Genomic DNA, 13,951 nt, shown 5'->3' on the forward strand with positions numbered 1-13,951 from the left:
TACACATCATTAAGCCTTTGGAAACCGTTCTGCATGGCCCTTTGCTAGCATAGAACTTGGAAGTACAACGCCTAGTATTAGCGTCTTCTCCGGTGCTGTAGGTTTTTATTCTGTCGGTGATGGTAGACTGGGGCTTCAAGCACGGCTTGTTAGGAGGGGGCAGATGAGAACACAGTCGAGATGCACCCTGAGAGACACAGGTGCGACATGCCAGACACAGGTGCAACATGCCACCTGTGGGAGGAGAGGGGAGGGAAGGGTCCAGGGTATGCTGACCTTTCAAGCCTGGGAGACTGGGAGGGGGCAGATATGTGCAAAATCTGGGAAGCAAAGAGAAGCCACGGTTAGGAAGGACAGAGAGGGAGGGGCAATCCCATGTTGCTCACTGCATGCTCCAGCCCCGAGCTTTCAAAAGCCTCGTGGGGTGCAAAGGGCTCCTGACGCCTGTCCCCTGCTAAGTGACACCTGAGGCACTTGGTGGCTGCCCCCAGTCACTACAGCAGGTAAACCAACCACAAAATGTCGCGGCCGAAAACCACCATGTATTATGCACGTAGACCCAGTGGGTCAGGGAATCCGCCCAGATGAACGTGGGCCCCCTTAGAGCACTGCCGCTGGGAGCCCCAGAGGAAGTGTCAGGCCAGCAAGCCCGCCTGCAGCTGTCCCCACCAAGCCTGGGAGGGCACAAGGCGTCACCCTCTGTGCTCCTGTGTGAGTTGCAGCAGCCCTAAGCCCTGGGCAGGACTCAAGGGAAGAAAGGCAAGGAGGAGGAGTGTCAGAGTCGCGTTGTGAACAGTGACAATGGAGGCCTTAAGGGACCCGAAATGTCGTCCCTGCCAAAAACCCAACAAACTGGCAAAAAATGGCCAGAACTAGTTGAGAACTGTAAGACCTGGGCAGAGGTGTGCAGCACGCAGAATCCTTCATCAAGACAAAGCAGCTGGGGCCTGGCATCGTGGCTCACTTGGTTAATCCTCCGCCTGCGGTGCCGGCATCCCATGTGGGGCTCCAGGTTCTAGTCCCAGTTGCTCCTCTTCCAGTCCAGCTCTCTGCTGTGGCCCGAGAAGGCAGTGGAAGATGACACAAGTGCTTGGGCCCTGCACCCGCATAGGAGACCAGGAGGAAGCACCTGGCTCCTGGTTTCGGATTGGCGCAGCGCGCCGGCCGTGGCAGCCATTTGGGGGGTGAACCAACAGAAGAAAGACCTTTCTCTCTGTCTCTCTCTCCCTGCCTAACTTTGCCTGCCAAATAAATAAATAAAAATCTTAAAAAAAAAAAAAAAAGACAAAGCAGCTGAATCGCAGTGAAAGCAGGGAGCTGGGTGCAGGTCGATGGCGCCTGGCCCCACCTCCTCCCGCCCCCGCTGGGAGACAGTGGGGGAGCAGTGCACCAGGCCCAGACACAGAGAACTGGAGGACGGCGCTTGCCTGGGCCTCTGACAAGCACTGCAGACCGAGGGCCTCACCACACCTCTGTTTCTCGATCCTGGAGTCTGGCGGCTTCCATGGGGAGGCCTCTTCCTGGCCTGAGGGTGCTGCCTTCTTGCTGTGACCTCGGGGGTCAGAGGGCTCCTGTGCCGCTGCCTCCTCTTACAAGGCCACCGAGCCTGGGGGACCAGGCCCCTTCTCCCGTGGCCCCACTTAACCTTCACTGCCTCCTACGGCCCTGGCTTTCCTTTTTTTTTTTTTTTTTTTTATTTGACAGGTAGAGTTAGTGAGAGACAGAAAGGTCTTCCTTCTGTTGGTTCACCCTCCAAATGGCCGCTACGGCCGGAGCTATGCTGATCCGAAGGCAGGAGCCAGGTGCTTCCTCCTGGTCTCCCATGCAGGTGCAGGGCCCAAGCACTTGGGCCATTCTCCACTGCACTCCCGGGCCACCCGCCCCTATGGGATGTTGGTGCCACAGGCGGAGGATTAGCCAAGTGAGCCACGGCGCCGGCCCAGCTTTTCCTCTTCACAGCCCAATCCTCGTCCACCTCCGCTGGCCTTGTCCTTGGCGTGATCTGGGCACTCTTCTCTCTTAGCAGATTCTTCCCAGGTGACCACCTTCCACGGCTTCTAGTAGCAGCTTTATGCCAATGAACGCTCAAAGCAGAACCCCACACTACACTTGCATGCACCTGTGTTTTGGTTTTGCTACAGCCTTGTCTACACTGGCTTTACATGCTTCACATTTTGGGTCAGTGGCATGGCTGTTTTTCTACCCAGTTGCTCATACTGAAAATGCAGGGGTTACCCCGTCAAATGGATTCAATCACCAAGTGCCGTCACTGTCATCTCTACAACATATTCTGAATGCGTCACCTCTGTGTTCACTGTCCCACCCCACGGCAAGCCACCACCACCATCCCCTACCCTCATTACTGGAATAGCCCCCTAAAATAGCGCCATCAGACTTGTCAACTCGAGCACCATGTACCAGAACATTAAAAACCTTTCCCAGGGCCAGCACCGCGGCACAGCGGGTTGAGCTGCCGCTTGGGAAGCCAACATCCCACCTTGGAGAGCTGGTTTGAGTTCAGACTGCTCTGCTTCCAATTCAGCTTCCTGTTAATGCATATTAGCAGGCACCAGACAATGGTTCAAGTGCTTGGGCCCCTCCTCCCCATGTGGGAGACCAGCATAGAGTTCTTAGCTTCCGGCTTAGCCAGGTCCAGTCCCTGCTGTGGAGGGCATAGGGGTCGAAACAACAAATGAAGGAAGCTCTCTCTTTCTTACTCTGCCTTTCAAGTAGATGAAAATCAACATTCTTTTAAAAATTTCCCAAAATAAACCAAGAAAATATAAAACATAAAGAGGGAAAGATTTCCCAGACTCCCTTTCATGCAGAGTTCCGGGTTACAATTAGATTCTGAAGAAATGCACCAGCATGAAGTCGACACACAGGAACAGGACAGGGCAACCTCCCATTGCAACTGCTATCGGCAAGGAGGCTCAAAGGCACTGCATGACTGCACCCGGCCGTCCAGGGTCTGGCCAGCGTTGAGTGGAAGCAGCCGTGGCCGTGGTGGCAGGCTCCCTGACCTCACACGGTGGGATGTCCGTCACCTTCACAGTCCACCTGTAATTCCTGACCACTCTTCTAGTCTGCCCGCTGACTTTGTAAATATCTTACTCCTGGGTGCGTGCGTGCGTGTGTGTGTGTGTGTGTTAAATTCAAGAGGCAGAGAAAGATCTCTCATCCAAAAATGTGTGTGTGTGTGTGTGTTAAATTCAAGAGGCAGAGAAAGATCTCTCATCCAAAAATGTGTGTGTGTGTGTGTGTGTGTTAAATTCAAGAGGCAGAGAAAGAGCTCTCATCCACTGGTTCAATCTCCAAGTGCCCACCATGGCCAGGGCTGGGCCTGGGGCTGAAGCCGGGAGCCAGGAACCCAACCCAGGTCTCCCATGTGGGTGGCAGAAACACATGTACTTGAGCCGTGATGTGCTGCCTACCAGGGTGTGCAACGGCAGGAAGGCAGAGCCAGGCATCAAACCCAGGTACTGATGTCTTAACTGCTAGGCCAAACGCCCGCCTAGGACTCCTGGTTTTAAATCTGACCACAGTAACTCATGTGGTTTCTACCTTCGCACTCAATCCTGACAGACCTAACTCTTCTCCCTCATCCCCTCTTGCTTGCTTGCTTGTTGCCTATAATCCATTCTGTTCCCAATGGAGAATCCCTTCAATCACTCCTGTTACCTCCTGCTCAAAACTCCCATCACACTCAGAGTGCAACTGAAAACCCTTCACTGGGCTGCCAGCCCCCTCTGATCTGCATTCCACCCAAATCTCTGATGGCCTCCGGTCACTGGCCTCTCAATTCCTGGGACAGGCTGAGCTTGGCCCCAATCTTGGCCACACTGTCTACCTACGTGGGAGGGTCTTCCATCTGTCTTTCAGATGAGATGTCACCTTTCGAGCATCCCCCACTCCCTACCCCATAAAAAGTCCACCCTATTTCCTCTTTGCAGCACCTGCTGGTATCTAGCTTCTCATTCTCTCTCCTCCGAGCATGCCTGTACCATGGTGCAGGGAGGAACTCAGCCCTTTATAGCACACTGGAGCACACCGTAGATGCTTACCGAATATTTGGAAGAATAAACTTGGGTAAAATTTGTATGGAGAGTGAATTTTACTTCTGTTACAGCTACTCCAAGTATGTTTGCAAGAACTACAGTTTATTCTTAAATGTTAGGTTGAGGATAAAACCATTTTGTGAACTGGGCACAGGTGATACGACAACAAATTGTTTGGGCACATATCACGTTCAGCTTTCCACTCTGACACGAAGGAAGAAAATCTGAAAACATTCCTGGTAGCTTTGGGATCCACAAGCAGGGAAGGCCTACACTTCCGGGAATGGAGAGGCCTACTTCCGGAGAAGAAAGTCCTTGTCAAGGTCCCCGCGGGTGCCTAAAGGTCAACCAATGAGGATCAGACCCGCCTCCACCTTTAACCCCCATGCCCTGAATCTATAAAAGGAGCTCTCCCAATCTCTGACGCGCGACTTCCCAGTCCCTGCTCTGTTGCTCTGTTGGGACCGGGGAACCTCGCCTGGGAGCGGAACCCCAATAAAAGCCTGTGAATTAATCGATTCGTCTGCCTGGGAAGATTTGTTACGTGCTGGACACCTTGCAATTCCTTTATTAGCACTGCTTCTGGAAAGCGTGCCAGTCCAAAAATCCCTGACTCTGTAGAACTGTGACTCAGGGGACAAGGAGTAAGAGGAATTCTGAGGTTGGATTCCATTCAGGATCATGTCATCTTTTCCAGACTCTTTCAATATCATGCTACCGATTTTTTTTTTTTAAAGATTTGTTTATTTATTTATTTGAAAGGCAGAATTAGAGAGAGGCAGGGGCAGAGAGAGAGAGAGGTCTTCCATTCACTGGTTCACTTCCCAGATGGCCCCAATGGCTGGAGCTGTGCCGATCCGAAGCCAGGAGCCTGGAGCTTCCTCCGGGTCTCCCACAGGGGTGCAGGGGCCCAAGGCCTTGGACCATCTTCTACTGCTTTCCCAGGCCATAGCAGAGAGCTGGATCAGAAGTGGAGCAGCTGGGACTCAAACCGGTTCCCGTATGGGATGCTGGCACTGCAGGTGGCAGCTGTACCCGCTACGCCACAGTACTGGCCCCACTACTGATTTTTAAAAATATATAAACTATACTTTTTTTCTTTCCTGATCCTACCTCTTAGCTCCAATGGGGGTATCTGGTGGCCTCACACTTGATAAGGTCTCTGGAGAAAGAGCGCCATCTGCTGGCAAAGTCTGCTGGGCACTGTTTTGACAACAGGCCAGAGGCTTTCTCTAAACGCAGCAACTAAAGCCAGCCTTCCAGAAGCGCAAAGACGCTCTGCCCCTCCTGAACTGCCAAGAAGACTAGAGAATCTTGTTGGTCTGAGGTTTCTCGCCTATCACACCGGCTTGGGCTTTGACCCAAGACTGGCACTCACTGCCACTGTGGGAAGGAGGTGGAAGATCTGGATTGACACACAGGAACAAAGTCACACCTCCGTCCCCTGTAGTCTGCACGTGAGCTGCCGAGACCTAGCGCCTTTGCCTTGGAAGTTCGGAGGCGGGGACCACGAAGTGATCTGGGTTCTGCTCCGTGCTCACTACCCACAGCCTTAGGAATCTGCCCTTCCTCGTGGGCAACATTCCTGCCTCAGGTTCTCCCAGAGAGAGTTCTCCATCACGTTAGGTTGTGATCTCCAACATATTCCACTCACTTTTCTCGCTTCCTTTTAACCCCCCACCCCTTTGACAAAATGAATCTGGCATTTCAGCTTTCTCTTGCTTCCTACACCTCTCTGCCTCTGTATTACTCAGGAGGCACTATGGTCGTTGTGGCACCTCAAGGACAGTAAATGCCTTTTTCTCTCGTTTCTTCCTTACTTTTCCAATTGCTCCTTTACCATCATTAAGGGCCACCCTCTTCTGCCATTCGCCTGTGAACTTTTCCAGGAAGTGTACAAAGTTCATCCTTTTATTGCCATTTGTGGTTTTATCATTTGCAAATTATGCCCATTTCTAATACTTACTTAAACTCATATCCTTTTTTCTGCTCTAGTGAATTTCCACGGCTCTCTGATTTCTTAGCTACTAATATAAAAATTATCAACATAAAATCTTGTATATACCCTGCACTCTCATTTTTTGCAAAGACTACTTCCTTTTCATTGACCAAAGCATTTGTAAAATTATTGCGTCAGGATTTTATTAGTTTTTCCAGATTAACTAGAACTGTTCCCTTCAAACATTATCTTACATGCCTCAAACCGTAAGATTCTCAAAAATATAAGACTGCACTGATATTTTGAATGTTGAAATCCAGATGAAATAGTAACTATACACACACACACACACAATTCAAATAGTCAATGATTTTTCTAATGGTACTCGAGGAAATTGACAGACACTGGGACAGGCGTTTGGTGCAGCAGTTAAGCCACCACCCGGGATGTCAGATCCTGTATCAGAGTACCTAAGCTAACTTCAAGTCCTGGCTCCACTCCTGATTCCAGCTTTCCGCTAACGCACGCCCTGGGAGGCAGCAGGTGACTGCTCAAATAGCTGGTCCCTGCCACGCCCTTGAGATCCCGGTTCCTGGCTTCATCCTAACCTCAGCCCTGGCTGTCACAGGAGGCACTTCGGGAGTCAACCAGCATACAGAAGATCTCTGGCTCCCCTGCTCTGCCTTTCAATGAAATAAATATTTTTTAAAAAATAAAACACACAGGCCGGCGCCGCGGCTCACTAGGCTAATCCTCCGCCTAGCGGCGCCGGCACACCGGGTTCTAGTCCCGGTCGGGGCGCCGGATTCTGTCCCGGTTGCCCCTCTTCCAGGCCAGCCCTCTGCTGTGGCCCAGGAGTGCAGTGGAGGATGGCCCAGGTGCTTGGGCCCTGCACCCCATGGGAGACCAGGAAAAGCACCTGGCTCCTGGCTCCTGCCATTGGATCGGTGCGGTGCGCCGGCCGCAGCACGCCGGCCGCGGCGGCCATTGGAGGGTGAACCAACGGCAAAGGAAGACCTTTCTCTCTGTCTCTCTCTCTCACTGTCCACTCTGCCTGTCAAAAAAAAAAAAAAAAAAAAAAAAAACACACATATGATCAAGACAAAAAAATTATTTCAATCTCCCTTCAGCCCCAGTTTCCTTTGCCCATGGCAGCATATGCTTTAATTCAAGAACAGAAATGAAACTGAGCCAAGAAGAAAATGCTTTTATTTATCAGAACATGGAACTGACATGACAGCCTATTAGAATCGAACTGGGATAAATAATGCTGTTATAAAATTTACACTTGTTAGATCCATTTTGGAGGAAAATATTATATATCAGTGCACTTTTCAATCTTATGGACTGGCTGTAATAAAACCTTTTTATGCTAAGTAGTTACAGAGGCAACTATAAAATCTGCAATGATAACAACCTGCAGGTTTAGGGCCGTTTTGCAAACATTAAGAACCACATCCCTCATTTAGCTGGAACAGAAGGGCAGCTTTTTCATTGGTAAGGCAACTGCTTGCTGTAGGTACAACAATGATACACACATTTTTTCCTTAAAGTAACAGATTCTTGAGTAACTGTTGGACTCTTCTAATTCACAGTAAACACAGGCAGTGAATTACTACCAGGAATGTCTGAAATATTTCCAGCTTTGAAAATAACAAGGCTGCTGAAACTGGTTTTCAAAACTAGCTTCTATTTTGGAACACATTTGATAACATAACACATTTAATCTGTATTTTAGCAATTTCTTCTATCAACTACACTTTGCCCTCAGGAAGGGTTAGAGTTATCATTTCGAACACTTTCTATGTATAAAGCATATTTAAATAAGTTTCATTTTCACTGGACTGAACAACTGTTTTCACGTATGTGCCTGTGGAAGTTAATCTGAGCATACACATATATACACCTGCATACATATGTGCACACGCCTAAGTAAGTTACCTTTTGTCACTGAATACGACTACACACTAGGGGACGGCTGAGGGGCGGCGGGGTCTTCCTGGGCAGGCCTCCCCTAGGTGGACGAGGGCAGGTACAGTTCGCTGAAGGACGTGATGAGGCTGTAGTAGGTCTTCTCGTCGTCCGTTAGGCCTGCGTTGCCAGGCCTCACCACCACCGCGACGTGCACGTCGGCTTCCTCAGCAGCACTGGCCTCTGTGAAAACCACAGGACGGGTCAGAGTCGTCAGCGACGCTGCCTGAGCTTGTGCCAGGTCCTCGGGAGACCATGGGCATGGGTGAATGAGGATGGGCCTAACTCAATGACTGCTGTAGCAACAAGATGGGTCCGTTGGGGTTGACCTGATCATATTATTTTCTCTTTTCTGTGTTTTACTTTTTCCTTAAGAAAAATTAAAAACAGCTAATAATGGTACGGATGGAATGGCCAAGCAGCCTGCACGTGAGCTCTGGTAAGTTCTACCCACAGCTTTCCTCCAGTCCCTCCCATCTGTCCTCCCGAGAGCAGAGCTGTTGCCCAAGGGCAGGCGGATGGTGATCACACTAATTATGGAAGGACAGGATGAAAGGAATCCTGCGATCTACTCAGACCACAGGACCTGCTTCATCTGCAGACAACATGTCACGCTCCCGGCCTGGACGCCCAAATGCTGCGCCCAGCAAATTCCTAGCCCTCAACATTCTGCTCTAGTCTCAGCCGCCAGCACCACCACTCTCTACTAGAGCATCCGGAGCCTCTGTATTCACCTCCGTCACAGCAATATAATTTGACATGTTACGGCCAGCTGCTTCTTCTCTCCTTATTTGACCGTGCTTGCCTTAAAATCACTATATATGTGTGTGTGTGGGGGGGGGCAGGTAGAAATAAAAGACTAATCAGATGAAACCAGGCATGCTATGTCTTGTAGGCAATAACTACGTCTTGGGTGACGTTCCTCTCTCCACTGTTTCCATTTGAAGGATAACAGCTAATGCCTTATGTTAATTTATCATGTGCCAGGTATTATTCTAAGAGCAGAGATAAGTGCACAGAACAAAGCTCCTACCTTCATGGAGCTCCCATTCTCACCTAAATATTCACAACCAGTCTGAGGCAGGCAGGCGGTATTTCCCCACTCTAGCGAGCAGGACCAGCTAAAGTCTGAAACCCTCAGTCTGACTCCATCATCTGCGCTGCAGAACAACGGTTGGCACCTGGTTCTGTAGATAAAGTTGCATGGAATACAGCCATACCCATTCACTGTGCACTGTTTATGGCTGCTTCCTCGCTAAAGGCCAGAGCTGAAGAGCTGTCACAAACCCTGTGGTCTGTGGGCTCCAAGTGTTACCATCTGGCCCTCTAGAGGAAAAGCTCTCCGTTCTGGCTCTCAGGCATTACCCCTCCAGGGGAGAGCCTGGCCTAGCAGTGTGGGAATTACCTGGAAGCTTGTTTAAAATGCAGCCTCTCAGGCCCTCAGTGTAGAACTACTGAATCAGGGTCTTCTTAAGATGGTTCTTCTGGGGGGGCCGGTGCTACAGCATAGCGGGTAAAGCCACCGCCTGCAGTGTTAGCATGCCATGTGGGCGCCAGTGTGAGTCCCAGCTACTCCACTTCTGATCCAGCTCTCTGCTGCGGCCTGGGAAAGCAGTGGAAGATGACCCAGGCCCTTGGGCCCCTGCACTTGCGTGGGAGACCTGGAAGAAGCTCCTGGCCCCAGATCGGCGCAGCTCTGGCCATTGTGGCCAGCTGGGGAGTGAATCAACGGATGGATGGAAGACCTCTATCTGTCTCTCTGCCTCTCCTTCTCTCTCTATGTGATCCTGCCTTTCAAATAAAAAAGTAAATATTAAAAAAAAAAAAGGAAAAGAAAAAGAAAAATTGATTCTCTGCAGTTTAATTTTTATTTTATTTTTATCTTTTTTGACAGGCAGAGTGGACAGTGAGAGAGAGAGAGACAGAGAGAAAGGTCTTCTTTTGCCGTTGGTACACCCTCCAATGGCCGCCGTGGCTGCGCGCTGCGGCCGGCGCACCGCGCTGATCCGATGGCAGAAGCCAGGTGCTTCTCCTGGTCTCCCATGGGGTGCAGGGCCCAAGCACTTGGGCCATCCTCCACTGCACTCCGGGCCACAGCAGAGAGCTGGCCTGGAAGGGGGGCAACCGGGACAGAATCCGGCGCCCCGACCGGGACTAGAACCCGGTGTGCCCCGGTGCCGCAAGGCGGAGGATTAGCTTAGTGAGCCGCGGCGCTGGCCTGCACGGTTTTTTTTTTCAAAGGAGTTTTGTAAATTTATTTACCTGAGAGGCAGGGAGACAGACAAATAAAGAGCTCCCATCTGCTAGTTCACTCTTCGAATAACAGAAATGGCCTGAGCTGGACCAAGGCTGAAGCGGAGATCCAGGAACTTCATCCGAGTTTCCCACATGAGTGGCAGGAACCAATCACTTGAATCATTGTCTGCCCTCTCTCAGGGTCTGCATTAGCATTAGCAGGAAGCTAGAATCAAGAGCAGGAGCTGGATATGTAACCCCGGTACTCCCATGTGAGACCTGGGCATCTTAACCCCTAGGCTATACCATTTGCCCCTGGGGATAAGCTCTGTTCAAAAGTTTCAAGGAAAGAAAATCAGAAGAGAGAGGAAAAATTCTGGGGCCAGTGTTGTAGCACAGCAGGTAGAGCCTCTGTCTGCGACACCAACTGCTCCATTTCCAATCCAGTGACCAGCTATGGCTTGAGAAACCAGTGGAAGATTGTCCAAGTGCTTGGCCCCCGGCCAGCCAGGTGACAGACTCAGATGAAGCTCCGGGCTTTGACCAGGCCCAGGACCACAGGCCCAGCCATTTGGGGAGTGAACCAGCAGATCAAAGATTCATTCTTTCTCTCTCCCCCCAACCTCCCTCTCTCCTTCTCTCTCTCTCTCCCTTTTTCTATAACTCTGCCTTTCAAAGAAATCAATAAATTTTTTTAAAAAGGAAAAAAAGGAGAGAAAGAACTTTAGGCAAAGATATATATCATTGGCCGGCGCCGCAGCTCAATAGGCTAATCGTCCACCTAGCAGCGCCGGCACACCAGGTTCTAGTCCCGGTCGGGGCGCCGGATTCTGTCCCGGTTGCCCCTCTTCCAGGCCAGCTCTCTGCTGTGGCCAGGGAGTGCAGTGGAGGATGGCCCAAGTGCTTGGGCCCTGTACCCCATGGGAGACCAGGAGAAGCACCTAGCTCCTGCCTTCGGATCAGCGTGGTGCGCTGGCTGCAGCGCGCCGTCCGCGGCGGCCATTGGAGGGTGAACCAACGGCAAAGGAAGACCTTTCTCTCTGTCTCTCTCTCTCTCACTGTCCACTCTGCCTGTCAAAAAAAAAAAAAAAAAAGATATATATATCATGTAAATATTGGAAGAATGCAGTGTGGGAAACAGATACAAGTCTGCAGTAAGAAAGATGGGGCTGGGGTCGGCACTGTGGTGCAGAGGGCTAACGCCCTGGCCTGAAGTGCTGGCATCCCATATGGCCACCAGTTCGAGACCCAGCTGCTCCACTTCCGATCCAGCTCTCTGCTATGGCCTGGGAAAGCAGTGGAAGATGGCCCAAGTCCTTGGGCCCCTGTACCCACGCGGGAGACCCGGAAGAAGCTCCTGGCTCCTGGCTTCGGATCGGCGCAGCTTTGGCAGTTGCGGCCAACTGGGAAGTGAACCATCGGAAGGAAGACCTCTCTCTCTCTCTTTCAAAAAGAAAGTGAGAGAGAGAGAGAGAGAGAGAAAGAGAAAGAGAGATGGGGCTTACTTGGACAGAGAGAGTAATCTGGGGAAAGATGTGGAAAACACCTCATGGAGCTTAGATGTGGTCCAACAGGAAGCCTCGCTGAGCAAGGTGACCATGATCCACAGGAGATCTAACACTAGCTGGCAGCTGTTCCACGGGCTTCTCACCTCATCATCAGTGTCTACCTGTTCTACTGGCATTACACGGAGACCCTTAACTAATACCTTGGACCCCTTTCCTTTCCTCCCTTTCAATTCTCTCCTTCATACTTGGGTATTATTTGGCTATCAACTCAGACTTCTGCTCCACCTTGGCAGTGGAAGTCTGGGCACGTGGCACCAAAACACGCGATCACAGAAAAGCTCTAACCAAAGGTAACAGAAAAGAGCAAGGCAGGAAGCCAGCTACCTGGCCTCATCCCAGCTGCAGAGGATCCAAATTCTGGCTCTACTGCCTAATTGGGTGTGGGGCTGGCAGGAGGGCTGCAGGAAAAAATCTCCTTGTGGAGGACTTGGAGGAGGACCAACGTCATTTTGATGCCAACTTGGGGATTATCTCTATTCCCTAAAGTTAGGAATAATTTCTGGAACTGAAGCCCAAAGAAGTGGCTTAAGCTTTTTGAAAAAAGGCATGCATATATGCCAACTACAGAAAAGGGTGACCAAAGATGAGAGTATAAGGATTCTGTAAGTTTTCTCAGGGAAGGGGTTATAATCAGATCAGTAGTCTGCCACAGAAAAACACTTCAGTCAATGAGAGCATATACCATGGTGGCCCCATAACTTTGATAGAGCTGAATATTTGCTTTTGCCTGTTATGTTTTATTTTACCTTTTCTGTGTTTAGATCCACAGATACTCGTCGCTGTGTTGCAGCTGCCTACAGTGCTGAGTACAGTCAAGTGCCGTAAAGGGTGCAGGCCAGAAGCAGCAGGCTGCAGCAGGAGTACAGCCTGACCCGGCCGTGGGCTACACCACCTACATCTGCATCAGTGAGCTGTGATGTCCACTCAAGGACGGCACTGCCCAGTGAGGCGTTTTTCAGAATGTGTTCTTGTTCAGCAATGCACAACTATGCTAATATAGCCGAGAAGCGTGGGAGACAGCAGGGATCTGAGGATCCTAGCGTGAACAATGCACTCAGTCCCAGAACTGGCGGATTTTGAGGGAGCCTCTGGCCACAATTTAGATATCTACTTCCAAGCTGGCAGAAACCAACCATCCACAGTGCTAGGGCAAGAAATACAAGGCAAACTATAATGTCATGCCCTAAAGCCTCCTTTATGTAAATGATTAAAGAGAAAGCAATTCACAGATAAAACCAGGTAACACCCAAACAACGCCTATTTCTTGCCCACAATGAGAGAAAACAATGTAAATGGCCTTCAGATTCTCATTGTACACAGAAACTGCTGACACAACCCTACCCTACACTGATCCCACCCCACCACTAAACCCCAGAAGTCACTCCAGGGCACACTGTCATGTTGAGTTGTAAAGGTTTGCACACAGAACTGTGATAGGAAAACAAGTACGGTTCAGATTGGAGGCCGGGTGAGGTGGTCCTTGTTCAGGTCAATGTTTGCTGACAATACACTTCACAAGGTTGGGCTACCAGCTCCACCATGACCTTGAAGCAGCCTGTGCACCTGGCTCCTCTTCCACCACAATCACACAGTACGTGAGTGACAAGCTTTCTAGGAAACAGGAAGCCTGAGCCGACTGCAGAAGCCCTGGGACCTTGAAGCTGACCCAAAGCAGGAAAGGGGCAGATCCCTCTCTTGAGTTCTCAAACCTGCTGAGTTTTCAATGTCAAGGTAAGAACTGGCTGTGAATTGGTATTGTCTACCCAGATCTACAATTCCAGTTCAGGTCGACCAATGACTGCCCAGTAACCAAGGCACTAACAATGCCAAGTGTCTGCTCTTTGGCAGGGAAAACGGAGCCTATTCTGCCTCTACATCTCTGGAAAAACTCATTGGAACTTCTGAAGGCACCAATGAGGAGGAGGAGCAGGATCCATGCTGGTGAGGGTTAAAAAAAAAAAAAAAAAAGCTTAGCAAATTAGTCTCTGCTTAAATAGCTACAACTCTTTCCTATCACAGCAGACGAAAGGGCCAAGGGTGAGCAGAAGATAAAGAATATAGCATGTAGAAACCTTTCCCAGCAGCCTGGCTGTCCCTCTGGGCCTCTCTTTTAGTCCCAGTGAGTGGAAGTGATGCTAGTTCTTAGACAACAGGCAGCAGGGGGGAGAGGGGACATGGCT

At 50.4% G+C, this 13,951-nt stretch overlaps 1 protein-coding gene across 4 annotated transcripts in view; it reads right to left on the reverse strand.

The window, feature by feature from the left end:
- Positions 1–264: 264 nt before the first annotated feature.
- ENOPH1 (enolase-phosphatase 1) overlaps positions 265–13,951 on the reverse strand; it is an 81,007-nt gene continuing 67,320 nt past the window's right edge. For 3 of the 4 annotated variants that reach the window (XM_070047969.2, XM_070047970.2, XM_002717082.6), the window contains exon 6: positions 7,190–8,151. In XM_070047969.2, coding sequence (XP_069904070.1) covers positions 8,012–8,151 — 140 coding nt within the window. In that variant the 3' untranslated portion in view covers positions 7,190–8,011. Of the gene's footprint in view, positions 321–7,189; positions 8,152–13,951 lie in introns of those variants that run through there. The other variant, XM_089303176.1, reaches the window with a different exon arrangement.

Source organism: Oryctolagus cuniculus, chromosome 8 (assembly GCF_051225735.1).
Source record: "Oryctolagus cuniculus isolate XC-2025 breed Fujian yellow rabbit chromosome 8, ASM5122573v1, whole genome shotgun sequence".
NCBI lineage: Eukaryota > Metazoa > Chordata > Mammalia > Lagomorpha > Leporidae > Oryctolagus > Oryctolagus cuniculus.